At 39.2% G+C, this 15,434-nt stretch overlaps 1 protein-coding gene across 5 annotated transcripts in view; it reads right to left on the bottom strand.

The window, feature by feature from the left end:
- ENTHD1 (ENTH domain containing 1) overlaps positions 1-15,434 on the bottom strand; it is a 102,396-nt gene that overhangs the window by 58,126 nt on the left and 28,836 nt on the right. For all 5 annotated transcript variants that reach the window (XM_082739995.1, XM_082739992.1, XM_082739994.1 and 2 more), the window contains exon 4: positions 2,964-3,082. In XM_082739995.1, coding sequence (XP_082596121.1) covers positions 2,964-3,082 — 119 coding nt within the window. The remainder of the gene's footprint in view (positions 1-2,963; positions 3,083-15,434) is intronic.

The raw sequence follows: 15,434 nt of genomic DNA, 5'->3' as shown, positions 1-15,434 counted from the left end.
CAAATTTAAGAATCAATTTTACTTAGAGTCAATTTTTAAAAAATAATCTGATATAGGAAAGACTTTAGGGTTTGAAGCCAACAGCTAAGAAAGAAATCTTGAGACGTCTTTGGTGTAAAAAGGTGGTTTTATTAAAGCATGGGGACAGGACCTGTGGGCAGAAAGAGCTGCACTGGGGTCTTGAGGAGCGGCCGATTATATACTTTCAAGTTGGGAGGGGGTTAGGGATGGTGTAAGCCTCCCAGGTACTTAGGAAGGAAGGTTTTCAGGATCCTGAGGGGGTTAACTATTGTTGGGAAAAGTCATTTATTATTGTTTAGTAAGCCCTCAGTCATGAGACCCTTCAGATGTATATCAGTGGGTCATATGCTTGGAAGATGATTGCCAACATGTATGGCGGTGGGGGGCAGGAGTGGGAGGGTAGAGGCAAAGGAAGTTTCCAAAGGCATCTTTTTATGTTAAAGTAGACTTACAGGGTCCTGGAGGTTGGGTTAAGATTACCTTTTGCCCTTGGCAAAGTATTAACATTTAGGCAGCTGAGTCCCTAGAGGAATGTCACTCTGCCTGTTTCAAGGACTTATCAATGGACTATAAGTAATAAGGAAATTTGACGACTTTTCTTCTGCCTTTGCTTCCCACGTCATAATCTACAGATTTTCAGTCTGTGGGCTACAATGCAATTAAGGAACAGTGAAATTTTAATTTTATGTACTTTTCTGAGCTGCTAGAAAATCAGGTAAATCTAATACCTAACTGAGTTCGGGAAAGGGTTGGGAACAGATGGTGAATAAATAATTCCAGCCACTCTCACTGGAACGGTGGCAGGCCAAGCGGAAGACCAAATATGTCTCTTTTACAAGAAAGGGAAAGAGGGAAGTTAATATGGAGCATCTACTATTCAGTCATTTCTTCATTAACAAATATTTGGCAAATAAAGATTCAGTAACGAGTAAGACTAAAATGGTTTCTACTCTCAAGGAGCTTGCCTTAGAAGGAGAAACATACACAAAACAGAAAAACAAATGAGCGAATGAGATCATTGCAAATAATCTTGAGTTGAACAGATTGCCAGTCAAGATGGTTCTGTAAGTTCACACTTTGGGGATACCAACCTTCCCCAAACACACAGCAATGGCAGAGAAAATACGAATGTTAAAATTAAAGACACAGGTCATGCTCAGAAACAAGACAGACATCTTCATGGATAAGAGCACGAACAGAAACATGATGGTATTCAGAACATGCGAGGAACTCTCAAAACTCAATGGTGATAAACAAACAGTTCAATTAGAAAATGGGCAAAAGGGGCGCTTAGGTGGCTCAGTGGGTTAAGCCATTGCCTTTGGCTCGGGTCATGATCTCAGGGTCCTGGGATTGAGTCCCGCATTGGGCTCTCTGCTTGGCGGGGAGCCTGCTTCCCTCTCTCTCTCTGCCTGCCTCTCTGCCTACTTGTGGTCTCTCTCTGTCAGATAAATAAATAAAATCTTAAAAAAAAAAAAAAAAGAAAGAAAATGGGCAAAAGATCTGAACATACATTTCACCAAAGAGAAGTTATGATGGTACAAAGGAGCACATGAAAAAAATGCTCGACATCATTAGCTATTTGGGAAACACAAATTAAAACCACAATGAGGTATCATCACAGACCTATTCAAATATCTAAAATAAAAATGGTAATGGCAAAAGTTGGTGAGGACGCAGGGAAACTGGAGCTCTCATACACTGCTGGTGGGAATGCAAAATGTTATAGCTGCTCTAGAAAACAGTTGGACCTTTTTTTTTTTTTAACCAAATTTAGTATGCACTTACCACACCCCTCAGCAATCACATCCTTAGGCATTTATCCTAGAGATATGAAAACGTCACAGCCTGAATGGATCTCAAGAGTATTATATTGAGTGGGGGAATAAAAAACTCTCAAAATGTTGTATATTGTCGGGGTCCATTTACATAACATTCTAGAAATAATAAAACTATAGAGATGGAGAAGAGATTAGGGCTATCAGGGCATGAGGTGGTTAAGGGGTGGGGAGGAGACGGGGTGGGCAGCAGGACAGACCGCTTTTGTGTGGACATAACACTTCTGGATCTTGATTTTGGTGCTGATAACATGAATCTATACTTGGAATAAAATTGCTTAGGAAACTGCCCGCCCCCAACACACATACATAAATACAGGTTAAAAAACTGAATACTGAATTGAAAATTTGGAAACTGAGTAAGGCCTGCAGTCAGTCAGCAGTAACACAGCGACGGCCATCTCTGTTTCAATACCGTGACTCGTACCACAGTCACAGACGATGCCAGTGGGGGGGTGGGGGGGTGGGGGGAAGAGATGGTGGGTGCGGGGTACTTGGGACTCTGTACCTATAGCTGCAGCTGCCTCCAAGTCTATAATTTTATTTCACAAAAAAAGGTTTTTTTAGATGAGGAGAGAAAGATGGACTGTCCAACAACCAAAATATTATTTATCTACAGGGGTGCAAAGACAACAAAACCCATCTTACACTATATAATAAAATTCTAGAGGGTACAAGGAGTCCATTTAGAAGAAAAAGCCAGAGATCTTTATTATATTGGCATAAAAAGAATTTCTCAAATAAGATGTTTTTAAAAGATCAGCTATAAAGGGAAACTTCGATAATCTAAACGTATTCTTATTTAAAACTGTGTATAGCAAAAAAAAAAAAAAAAAAAAAAGCCAACAAAAATGAAGTTCAAAGACAAGCACCAATTCTCTCAGAACACATGTAGCTGCAGCTGGAAAGGACAAGGAGACAAATTCTCCCCTTGGGCCTCCAGAGAGGAATGCGGCCTGCAGACGCCTGGATGTGAGCCCAGTGAGACCCGTGTCAGACTTCTAACCTACAGAACTGTAAAATAACCCATTTGTGCTGATTTAAGGCACTGGGTTGGCGGTGATTTGTTAGAGCAGCAACAGGAAACGGCTGCAAGTGACTTACCTCTGTGGATTTCCAAGCATTAGTCTTGACCGGTAGTGTTCCCTGGGACAACACGGTTCCACTAGGCAACTGAGTGTCTTGGCACTGCTCTTGCTTCGCTCCTGCCTTGGAAGTGTTTTCTGTCAACAACATAAAGCTAAGATTTCACTTTGGCAAAAAATAGTAACGTTTTTATGTTAGCTCCCAATTTTTAAGCTGATTACTTCTGAAGACCCATTTTGTCTGCAACAGGTACCTCCTGGGCCGACGGTCATTTCAATTTATCCCTTCATAATAATTGACAAATTTAGGCCAATTAAAAAATATAACTTTGATTCTAGCCTTTTTACCCATCAACACTTTTATTGTATGCTTTATTATTTGAAACATCTTTTTTAAATAAGGCACAATACGTATAGAAAATTATTGTATGAAAATTATCCTTAGCAAAAGCAGGAATGACAACTAGAATTATCCCAATTAATATTTAAAAGAACTTCATTACTGCAGTGTGAATGTCAAGTGTTCACATATATGAGGTGTAGGCTGTATGATGAGAAAGCACTTTTAAACAAAATTTAAAAAATTTTTAAACATGCTATGCCAGTGAAATAGGAGATTTCTCCTTGTATGTTTTAACTGAATTTAATGGTTTTGTAGTTGCTGTTTTCCTTTCTACCTTTTCTTTTCCTGGGTGGGGAGGGGCAAAGGTGTAGGGAGAGAGAGAATCCCAAGCGGCCTCTGCACCCAACATGGAGCCTGTCACAGATTCTCGGGACCCTGAGATCATGACCTGAGCCAAGACCAAGTCAGATGCTTACCCAACTGAGCCACCCAGGCACCCCTCCTTTCTTTCTTTCTTTTTATTTATTTATTTGACAGAGATCACAAGTAGGCAGAGAGGCAGACAGAGAGAGAGGAAGAAGCAGGTTCCCCGCAGAGAGCCCAATGCGGGGCTCCATCCCAGGACCCTGGGATCATGACCCAAGTCGAAAGCAGAGGCTTTAACCCACTGAGCCACCCAGGCGCCCCTCCCTCCTTTCTTTCTATCTGAATTACTGTGTAAACGAATTACCTACCGCCAACTCTCTCTCAGCATGCTACTGGGTACAATAAGTGTAAGGAAGCCATCTTCAAACCGGTATTTGCATACCACTGGGGTACTTAAAGACTTCCCAAAGGCTAGGTGGGCATACACAGTTTTAAAGAACTCAATGTCCAGACCTACCACTTTAATATATACTCTTTCCAAAAACTGATCTGCCTAAGAACGGGACTGTGTGGTAGCATCAGGCCAGTTCTTCCCTCTTCCGCTTTCATAGTCGGTTTCCTTTCACTTTACACAGACAGACCCATCCTCTTCCCATCTTCTTACGATGCATCGTCCTTTAGGCTACCACTCTTAGAGCCATCGAAACAAACAACAGTAGAACAGTACAACAGTAGAAAAGACTGGGGTAGGGAAGCCTCCTTCAACCAAGGCAGGAAAAACCCAAAGTAAAGCTCCAAAATTTGTCCTACTTTACACATATTTCTCTTAATGGCAAAGCAGGACATAAATAGCACAGTATTTTGGTCCATACTGGAGTGTTTGGTTTTCAGACCTATTATAGTATGGAAGAGCAGGACAGTTGACAAATTTCATTTAATGTCCTGTGCTTTTCATCCCTCAGCTGTTGTCCAAAAATGCATAACTTCTGAGGAGGACAAAAGGAAAGCACAAGCCCGGGAGACGGGGCAACTTCTTTCATCAAAGCGACAGACTTACAACAAGGCTCCACATCTTAGCCATCTCCCCTAGGAGAAGAATTCAAGAACGTGAGTGCAATCACAGTGATGTTTATTTGAATGAAGTAAGATGTTTTCTGAAAGAAAGTTGAAATCTGATCTAGCAGACTATTTTGACAATAAAGGCTGGCTTTGCCAACTAGGTAAATATGGTCAATGTTTTCCAAAAGTGGAATGAACGAGATCTGTAGTTCTGAAGAACTGCTGAGACATATTTAAAGCATATGAAATAATCTCAAAAGTTGTTATACTAACACGCATTCCACGATGAATGTTTTTCTTTTTCACACTTTGTGAGTATATTGTGTTAAAGTGTAACTGGCAATAATTAATAATCTGATAAATTTTAGTAAAGGTTTTTTTGATATTATTCCCCAAAACTGAGAAAGTCCATTACTCCTAATGACTGTTTAACAAATCTTTTTCTATGAGAGTTGTTTCCGTTTCTTTGCTTTCAACAACACTGAAGACAGAACTAATCAAGTCAACAGCTGACAAGAGATGAAAACCATTTTTATAATAAATTACTATATAATTCTGGAATATTACTTAAAAGGAATTCATCGAATTGACGGACATTGCTATAATAAAACACCTTCTATTCCCACCTACAATTTTATGTGAACAAGTCTTCTTAGCATTTCCATCCATAAAAATGTAAAAAAGAAACAGAATTTATGCTGAACCCTGCTTACTTCCAGCAGTAAGTAATATTCATAGGTGGGTCAATAAGCAGCTCCATGTATCTCATAGAAACATGCATTTCCAATAAAATGGTATTCTTTTTGAGTATTTATAAAAATTATAATATACTTACATGGTTTTGGTTTTGATCAATTGTGTGCTAAAAATAATTGTAATGATAAATCAATCTAGAAAGAATATTTTACCACTTAAAAGCCTCTGGACCTAGAAAATATAATTTCAATTTATATACATGTTTGATGTAAAGAGGACTTCCAGGCATCAAAATACTTTCTATTAGGATGAAATCCTATGAGGGATGTAGAGGAGAAATATGAATTCAAGGAGAAAAAGAAATTACGTGATGTAAAGCTCCCAACAGTTAAAGACTGTGTTTTAAGTGGGTAGGAGAAGAATAAATGAAACAAGATGGGATTGGGAGGGAGACAAACCATAAGTGACTCTTAATCTCACAAAACAAACTAAGGGTTGCTGGGGGGAGGGGGTTTGGGAGAAGGGGGTGGGATTATGGACATTGGGGAGGGTATGTGCTTTGGTGAGTGCTATGAAGTGTGTAAACCTGGTGATTCACAGACCTGTACCCCTGGGGATAAAAATATATGTTTATAAAAAATTAATTAAAAAAATACATCAGTTTAAAAAAAAAAAGACTGTGTTTTTTCAAATGAATGGCTGCAGGTAGCAGTTACGCAGTGTTTAGGTTCCTTTAGATACTATTAAAAGTCTCGTAGAACCGTTTCATTTTGTTTTCTTTTGTCCTTAATGTCAGTATTTTGAATTGTGTCCTTTGCAGTGACTTGTGATACAATTTCACATGGCAACCTAAAAAAAAATGCAGGAGGTATTTAATTTTTCAAAATCACTTTAGGGGCTATGCAAGAAAAATAGCTTGAAAACCAACAGTCTGAGACACAGTGGTTCTCGCCTTCAGAAAGTTTATAGCCGGACTCAGGAGGTAAGACTGACACACAGACTTAATGGGAAACAATTAGAGGAAAATAAGACCGTGCCGAACTTTCTTAAATTAACGAACTTTGAGAATAAGCATTCTAAGGAAGAAAAAAAAACCCAATGTGCACTAACCAGAAAGTGCCTCATATAGGAAGTAGAATTTGAACAAGGCTTTGAAGGATGACTAGGATCCTGATCAATGTAGAATGAGAAATTATCCCAAGTAGAAGGAGCTACGTGGGCAAAAGGAGTATGATATATGCCAAAGACACCGAAGAAAGAATAAGAAATTTGCAATTATGACTCTAACTTTTCATCTTCTCCTAATGTCACATGAAAATGAATAATTAAAATGAGCTTATTTGGGGGCCCAGAGATTTTATAATGATTACTGGCAAACAGTAGGGGTTTGAGGCTTAGATCATCTCTGTACTTTCATGTGATTCATCAGGAACTACCTTTATGATCACTCTTTGAATATTCAGCAACAAAATTATCCTTCAAGTGATACGGACTTAGGTTTAGACATCACAAAGGTAGATTAATAACAATTGCAGGAAGTTAACTTTGAATTAAAGTGTGAAGAAAACTGAAGGACAGCAAGAACTGTGAACGAAAAAAATATCTTGAATATTTAGAGACACATTTTAGGCTAAACAACTAAAATATTCTAAACCTATATTAAATAATCTTCTAGGGCAAGAAAGAAGACAGTTAGAACATAGTCAGTCTATGGAAATTCATTGAGACTTTATTTTTTAGTACCAGCACAGCACTGGAAGTGAGGTATGCTTAATTAAATTAGGTGATTACACCAGATTTATTTCTGGATTTTCACAAGCAAGTGCAAGCCGAGAGCACAAGTTTAGTTTCTTAGTGGAAATGAAGGCCCTTTGGTATCATAAGCTGTTTACCAGTTGAGACGGTGAAGTCACAAGTCAGGGGGACTCGTGTGCAAATATGAAACCCCAGAGGGAAAAGTGAAGGTGCTGAGGCAGTGATGCTATCGGGTCATTCGAAGATGAGAGGTTAGATACCAAAGCTGGAGGTGCCGGGAGGAAACCATTGAGAGAGAGCCTGTAGATTTCAGTGAGCCTGTGCAACTCAGATAATACCACAGAGCAGAACTGGCAGCCCTGAGATATTTCTTAGATGAGATAGCAAACTGACATTCAAATCATCAGACATTAACAAGGCAAGAGCACACTTTGGAACCAAAATGTGGCACAAATTATGTAAATTCCCAAATTCCTCCACTTATTATTTAATCTAATAAATAGCATTGCTATGTATTGACAGCATCCTTTCAGGTGTAAGGTAAGTCATTTACTTAACAAAATCAGCTTTAAAAAGAAAACGCATCTACCAAAGAAAATACTCCGTGGGCTGATGAACTGATAAGATGGGGAAGTCTCATTGTGATTATCTTTATATCTAACTTTTGCAGAATCATGAGTTTGGAACCTTAACAACTTCACTGTATTGGAGCATAATTGCTTAAGCATCTTCAAGTAATATATGTTTGTTCTAATCTTTTAAACTTTCATTTTGTAATTACTTCAAACTTATGGAAATATTGCTGCTAGAAGACTACACAGAACTCCCAAATACTCTTTATCTAGGTTTACCAATTGTTAACGTTTTGCTCCATTTGCTTTATAATTCTCTTTCCTCGTGGACACACACATATTATGATACTCCAATGTTTTACACCTCGAGGAAAAGCCATTGTCGTAGGTTGGGTTCCCCAGGAAGCAGATCCCAAAGCTCAAGTTTGTGTGAGGGAGATACACTAGGGAGTGAGCACCTTCTGTATCAGCACCAGTGAGGAGCGGGGAAGGCAGGACCGGGCCAAGGGAGAAACTCATCTGTCACGTGGCTGCAGCAGAGGCGGGGACCGATCTGCCAGGAGCTGTGGAGCTGGGATGGCTCTTCACTGTGGTCCTGCCTTGAAGCAAGGGAGTAGCCCAGCCACAACCATGGACCACTGGATGTCATTTCCCTCAGGAAGGGACTGTGACCTTGAGCCAAGAGGTTCCCTTCAAATGTTAGGAATTCCTAGAGAAGGACTGAGCTGAGACCCCCTCAGCTGCCCACCCTCCCAGCAGCAGAGGGAATGAGTGCCTTGATCTGGGAGACAGGGTCTGGGGGGCACCACAAAGTCCACGGCAGACCCCACCTGCAGACCCTGAGAAATGCTGCAGAGGGATTGGAGGTAGAATGTGAGTACTGTAAATCTTTTTTGAAAGGCGAATTTTGAGATTAGCAGAGAAAAGGCTCCCCCCCCACAATGAAAACACAAAGAATAGGAAAGCAGAGATGTTTAAGCAATTTTAAAAATCAAATTTTAAATTGGTAGATGAGAAAAGGTGAGAAAAGACAAACTTTTGTTGCAGGAGATCCTAAAAAGGGAATTAAGGCAATTTTATTTCTGTGTTTTGCTAACAATAGCATACAAAATTTGAGACACTGCCAGCAGTTCTTTCTTAGGACTAACCGGGAACGGGAAAACGCCCAGACCGCGTTAAGAGCTCAGCCACAGAGAGGAGGAGCACACAGTCACTGCGCGAGCAGGATTAAGTGTTCAGGGCTGGCTCCTAGGTTAAGACAGCACACTGAAACGGCACCCCATCTTTACTGCCTTCGAAACACACATTTCCATCCTAAAACTTAAGAAGTTTTAAAAAAGTCAAAACTAATTTTTAAAAAATGTACAACAGCAATCTAACATGAAAACAGATACAACCAAAAATTTTTAAAAGGAAAATGACTGGTGGCCAAAGCAAGCATTCCCTGTCCCCCAAATGTGATAGTGATGAGTTGATCAGATTCTGAGATTTCTCAGAGACACATGGGGCAGGGACTCAGTCCATTAAGCATCTGCCTTTGGCTCGGGTCATGATCTCAGGGTCCTTGGATAGAGTCCTGCTTTGGGGCCCTTGCTCAGCAGGGAGCCTGCTTCTCCTTCTGCCTACCACTCCGCTCTCCTTTTTCTCTGACAAATGAATAAATAAAATCCTTAAAAAAAAAAAAAAAGATTCTGAGATTTCTTGTCACTATCCACATGTCTAGAACAAGGAGAACTGAGCGGACAATGCTTTTCTCACTCCTTATGACTGAGAAGAGGTGGAAATTGGTAAAGGGGAAAAAAAGAGGTGTGCCAGAGTGAGTAAATACAGATGCCGACACTTTCATGGAAGTGAAAGCTACAGTTTCACACTGAATTGCGTGGATAATCTGAAGTTCAGGAGTATCTCCCCACCCCAGGGCAGCAGGACACATTTCCCAGCTAGACAGGATGAGCAGGATCCTGCACAAAATGTTCAGAGGACAGAGCAGAGCCCAGGTGTTCTAAATAAGATCATGTAAGGCCTCATGAAGGCTTCCCTTCCTCACTGCTGCAGAAAATGGATAAAATAAGAAACAGCACTAAAACCACAGCTCAGTGGAGAAAACAAACTGGTCTCAAACATGGTGGGAAGAGTGAAGAAATCACTCAGTGTGTCTGAGCCTGTAACTGCTGAATATGATGGTGCTGTCCCTCTATCTCCTCTTTTCCTTAAGACAACTCTGTGGATGGAAACCATATTATCCTCATTTTACACTGTGCTACAAAAGCTTGCATGCCCAAGGGCACACAGTCCACACAGACTGCATCAGGATTCAAGTCCGGTCAGTAAAGTGCCAGCACCCAAGTGCTTAACCCTTAACTCCTCATTGCCTTCAAAACCCACTGCCTCGCGAGAGCTGCCGGAGCATCAGCAAGATGGAAAGAGACCCGGCAACTCCACAAACACATTCCAGGGGGAAAAGAGGAAAAGAGGAGGAGGAAGGGAGGGGGGAGCAAGAGACGGAGAGAGAGGGGGAGGAAGCCGGCATGCAAAAAATAGACTCCAAATGTACAAGAGAATGTACTTCAAGGAACAGAAGGACGTTCCTCACAATATGGCATTAGATGGTTTGGGAAGTTATTGTAAATTGTGTATTTTCATAGATTTCATTTTAGAATTGTTGCTACTGTATGACAATACAAGGTTGAGCTTTTTTTTTTTTTTTTTCAATGTTTCTTGGCCTTACATGTTTCCTCCTCTTTTTTTAGGAAATGCTTTCCATAGCTCCTTCCTATTTTTTTTCCTTTGGGCTGTCCTTTTCTCACCGATGTGCAGAAATTCTTTATATATTCTGGATAATCCTTTGTCACTTACATATGTTAGAAATTTTTCTCCTAGTTTGGGACTGTCTTCTTCACTTCTTATAGGGTGTTTTTTGATGAAGAGAATTTAATATAGTTTTAGAAGTTTTCTATTGCTGCCAAAAGTTACAATAAATTTAGCGGCTTAAAACAACGCCCAAAACAATGCTGCCGTTCTGTAGCTCAGCTGTCCGGCAGGCTTAGCCAGGTGCTCTGCTTTGGGTTTCACGAGGCCAAAATCAAGGTGTTAGCCAAGCTGGACTCTTCTCTGAAGACTCTGAGGAGCAATCCACTTCCAAGATCATTCAGGGTGTTGGCAGAATTTGGTTTCCTTGTGGTTGTAGGACTGAGGTCCCCATTTCATTGCTGGCTGGCAACCAGGGATCATTCTCAGCTTCTAGAAGCCACTTGTGTTCCTTAATCACTCCAGTGATACCACTCCAGTCCCTTTTCAACCCAGTAAAGGTGCATCAAATCCTTCTCACACCTGGAATCTGTGACTTCCTCTTCTGCCACCTGGGGAAAACTCTGCTTTTAAATGGTGTGTGATTGGATTAAGCTGGTCTGGACATTCCCTTCCCCTTTTTTGGAATGTTAAGTGGCTTTATTAGAAAATTTGTTTAATGGAAAATGACTACAAAATGGTAGGCATTTTACATCAGTAAACAAAGAATATCCATTATTTTTATTCTATTATTTATTTAGAATAAATTAACATCTAGTGTATTAGTAGTTTCAGAGGTAGAATTTAGTAATTCATCAGTTGCATATAACACCCAATGCTCATTTCTTCACGGGTCCTCCTTAATGCCCATCCCCCATTACTCCACTCCCCCCCACAACCCCCCAGCAACCCTCAGTTTCTTATAGGTAAGAGTCTCCTGCGTTTGTCTTCCTCTCTAGTTTTATCTTATTATTCCTTTCCTTCCCCATGTTCATCTGTTTTGTTTCTTAAATTCCACATATGAGTGAAATCATGATATCTGTCTTTCTCTGACTTACATTTTGTTTAGCAAAATACTTCTAGTTCCGTCCACGTCATTGCAAATGGCAAGATTTCATTCTTTTTGATGGCTGTTTTGACATACAACGTAACACAATCATGGGAGGTAATCATCCACAGGTAACGCCCACCTCTCAAAGGGGAGGGGATTATATAAAGACAAGGGTCATTGGGGCTTATTCTCAGAATTTTCCCTACCACAAGAGTAAAACTTACAAATGCTTTTTTAATAGTTGGCACTTTTTCAGTTATGTTTAAGAAATCCTTCCCTATCCCAATGTAAAAAAGATATTCCCCTTTATTTTCTTCAAAACACTTCGACATCTTTTTTTTTCTCCTTTAAGTCTTTAATTCCTCTAGAATTTGTTTTTTTGCATATGAAGTAGAGACCCAATTTTACTTTTTTTAATATGAATAAATAACTGCCCCAGCATTATTTATGAAGCAGTTCATCCTCTCCCCACCAGTGTGGAGCACCGCTTCTGTCATATACTAAGATAACCTAGTTGCACAGTCTATTTGCTGGGCTCTACAGGTTTGTTCCACTGGTCCACGTGCCTATGCCTCCATCCATACCACACTGTCATGATGACCCTTGCTTTAGTCCTGTCACCCAGAAAGGCAAGCCCTCCAACTTATCCTTCTTCAGGAATGTTTTGGATATTCTTGACCTTTAGATACTTCCAGATAAATTTGGGAATCAGCCCAAATTAAGATCCTCTTTGGATTTTGATTGTAATTGCACTGATCAGTGGTTCTCAAACTGGGGGCAGTTGTGGCCCTCAGGAAATATCTGACAATATCTGCAGACAGTTTTGGATCTTACAACAGGTAGGGAGCTGTACTAATAGCATCTGGTGGGTAGAGGCCAGGGATAAAGCTAAGTATCCTCCACAGCCCCCACAACAAAAAATTATCTGACTTAAAATATCAATAGTACCAAGCCTGAGGGAAAACCTCCACTAAATTTGTATAATTTGGAGAGAATTGGTATTTATCTTTGTATATTTCAATAAACAAACATGAATATCATTCTATTTATATAGGTCATCTTTAATGTATTTCAGTTAAGTATTATAATTTTCAGTGTACGGGTCCTGTATAGTTTTTTTAAAGATTTATCCCTAAGTAGATAGTGATTTTTTTATTATTATAAATGGTATTTTAAAAATGTTTACTGTTTTGTGCTGGTACATAAAAATATAACTTGATTTACACATTTTGAGCTTATAGCCAGCCATATTGCTAAAACTCTATTTCTAATATGTCTGTAGATCCTTTCAAGTTTTCTATAGGAAGATCTTATTATCTGAAAATACATTTGCCTCCATTTCTATACTTTTACTTTTAATTTCTCTTACTTATTTTATTGTGATGGCTAAGGATAGTACAAAGCTGAAGCAAGGAGAATGGGAACATTTTTTCCCACCTGATTCTAAAAGGAATACTTCTACATTTAAGTGTCTGAAAAACTTTTACATTTTAAAAATTCAAACTGAATTGCATTTTTTCTAGAAAAATAGATCTAACATAGATTCTTTGAAATGTTAAGACTTTCTTTATAATATCAATTATAAAATCCATATTTTAAAAAGATGTTTTATTCACTTGATTTATCAGAGAGAGACTTTAAAGTCATTACTATAATGGGATATGTTTCAATCTCTTCCTGTAGTTCTACCATTTTTTTGCTCCATATACTTTGAAGTTACTTTATTCTGTATACTCACATTTAGAAGTGTTATATTTTCCTGGGGATTTAAGCCTGTTATCGTTGTCCTTAATAATGCTTTTGGCTTTAAATTCTACCTTATCTGATACAATATAGTTATACCAGTTTTCTTTAGTATATGTCTGGTTTATCTTTTTCTACCCATTTGCTTTTAACCTTTATGTGGACTTAGGTGCACAGCATATATCTGGATTTTTTTTTCCTCAATTGATAATCTCTGCCTTAAGATGAGTTTAATCCACTGATATTTATGATTATTAATATATTTGGACTTGTTTCTACCATTTTACCTTTTTTATTTCCATCTATCCCATTTTATCTATGCTTCTTGCTCTTTTTTTTAAAAAGTCTTATTTATTTGACTGAGAAAAAGAGAGAGAGAGTGCACATACACAAGCAGGGGGAGTGGCAGGCAGAGGGAGAGGGAGAAGCAACCTCCCTGCAGAGTAGGGAGCCCAATGCAGGGCTCGATCCCAGGACCCTGATATCATGACCTTAACGAAGGCAGATGCTTAACTGACTGAGTCACCCAGGTGCCCCTCTGCTTCTTCCTCTTTATATTTTAGTATATGTGCTGCCGAAACCAGCACTGCTTCTTCCTCTTTATAAACTTTCATTTTCTCATTCTATTTTTTCACTACTTTGGAATTTATGCACTCTATTTCTCTTCTTTTGGTGTTAAACCTTTCAAGTTTATCATGCACATTTACTTTAACAAGTTGAGGGTTGGGACATCTGGGTGGCTCAGTTGGTTAAAAGTTTGCCTTCGGCTCAAGTCACGATCCCAGGGTCTTAGGATCAACTCCTGCATGTGGCTCCTTGCTCAGGGGGAACACTGCTTCTCCCTCTGCCTGCCATTGCTCCTGCTTGTGCTCTCGGTCTCTGACAAATAAATACAATCTTAAAAAAAAAAAAAAGCTGAAGGTCAAACAATATCTTTACCCCTCTCTCAAAAAATATAAGGATCTTAGAACACTGAATTCTGTAGACTCACTTCCAACCTACAGACCATGGCTACCCACTATTTTTGTCTGTTTTTCAAACCCAAAAGTTAGACATTACTACTTTACACAGAAAGTGTTCATTTTACATACAAGTTTATTACTTGTTAGTCACTCCCTCTTGCATTTCCAACCATTCTTCTGGAATAATTTTCCTTCTTTTTCAAGTATATCCTTTAATGAAGGTCTCCTGGTGGTAAGCTCTTGGGTTTTTTATTATCTGTAAGTGACTATTTCACCCTTATCTCTGAATGACAGTTTTGCTGGGTACATAATCACAGGCTGTTATTTTGTCTGAGCACTTTGAAAATGCTGTATCATTGTCATCTGGCCTCCACAGTAGCTGAAGAGGAGAGGTCACTGGCAGGGTAACAGCCATTCCCCCGCAGATGTGTCCTCTATGTCTTAACACTGCTTTTCTGTTTTCCTCTTCCTTTGGACAGACCTTCTGGTTCACTAAATTAAGTTTTTTTATTTCAATGGTTTTTCTCATTTCTGTAAGTGTCCATTTTTCAAGTTAATATATGCATGCCTAATAATCTTTTTTCCAAAGATTTTATTTATTTATTTGCAAGAGAGAACACAAGCAGGGAAGCGACAGAGGGAGAAGCTGAACAGGGAAGTCCAATGTAGGGCTTGATCATGGGACCCTGGGATTGTGACCTGAGTAAAAGGCAGCCGTTTAACCAACTGAGCCACCCAGGCTCCCCGTGATGTTTTTTGTTTGTTTTTAAGTAAAATAGTTTTAATTTTTAGAATTTGGTTTTGCCCAAGGAGCCAGGCAATGGCATATATAACTGACATTTGAATAACTGGATTAATTTAGAGAAGGATCAATCCAATTTGACACTTTTGCTTGTATGTATGTCTTTTTAAGATTTTATTTTTCAGAGCAATCTTAGGTTTACAACAAAATTGAGAAGTAGAGATTTTCCATATACCTCTCTCTGACACATGCATTACCTCTCCATATCAATACCATGATTAATCCTTTGTTTATTTAGATATTTAAATGCGTAGCTATTCTATGTCATGTATCTGGCCTCTCTACTATCAACAATCTTTGGGGGGGCTACTCATTTTTTCCTGGGTTGGTGATATAGATTGTGAGCTCATTGCC

This window comes from Mustela nivalis, assembly GCF_964662115.1.
Source record: "Mustela nivalis genome assembly, chromosome: 7".
Lineage (NCBI taxonomy): Eukaryota > Metazoa > Chordata > Mammalia > Carnivora > Mustelidae > Mustela > Mustela nivalis.
The sequence above is the reverse complement of the archived record's forward strand: the minus strand, read 5'-3'. Positions and strand labels throughout refer to the sequence as shown.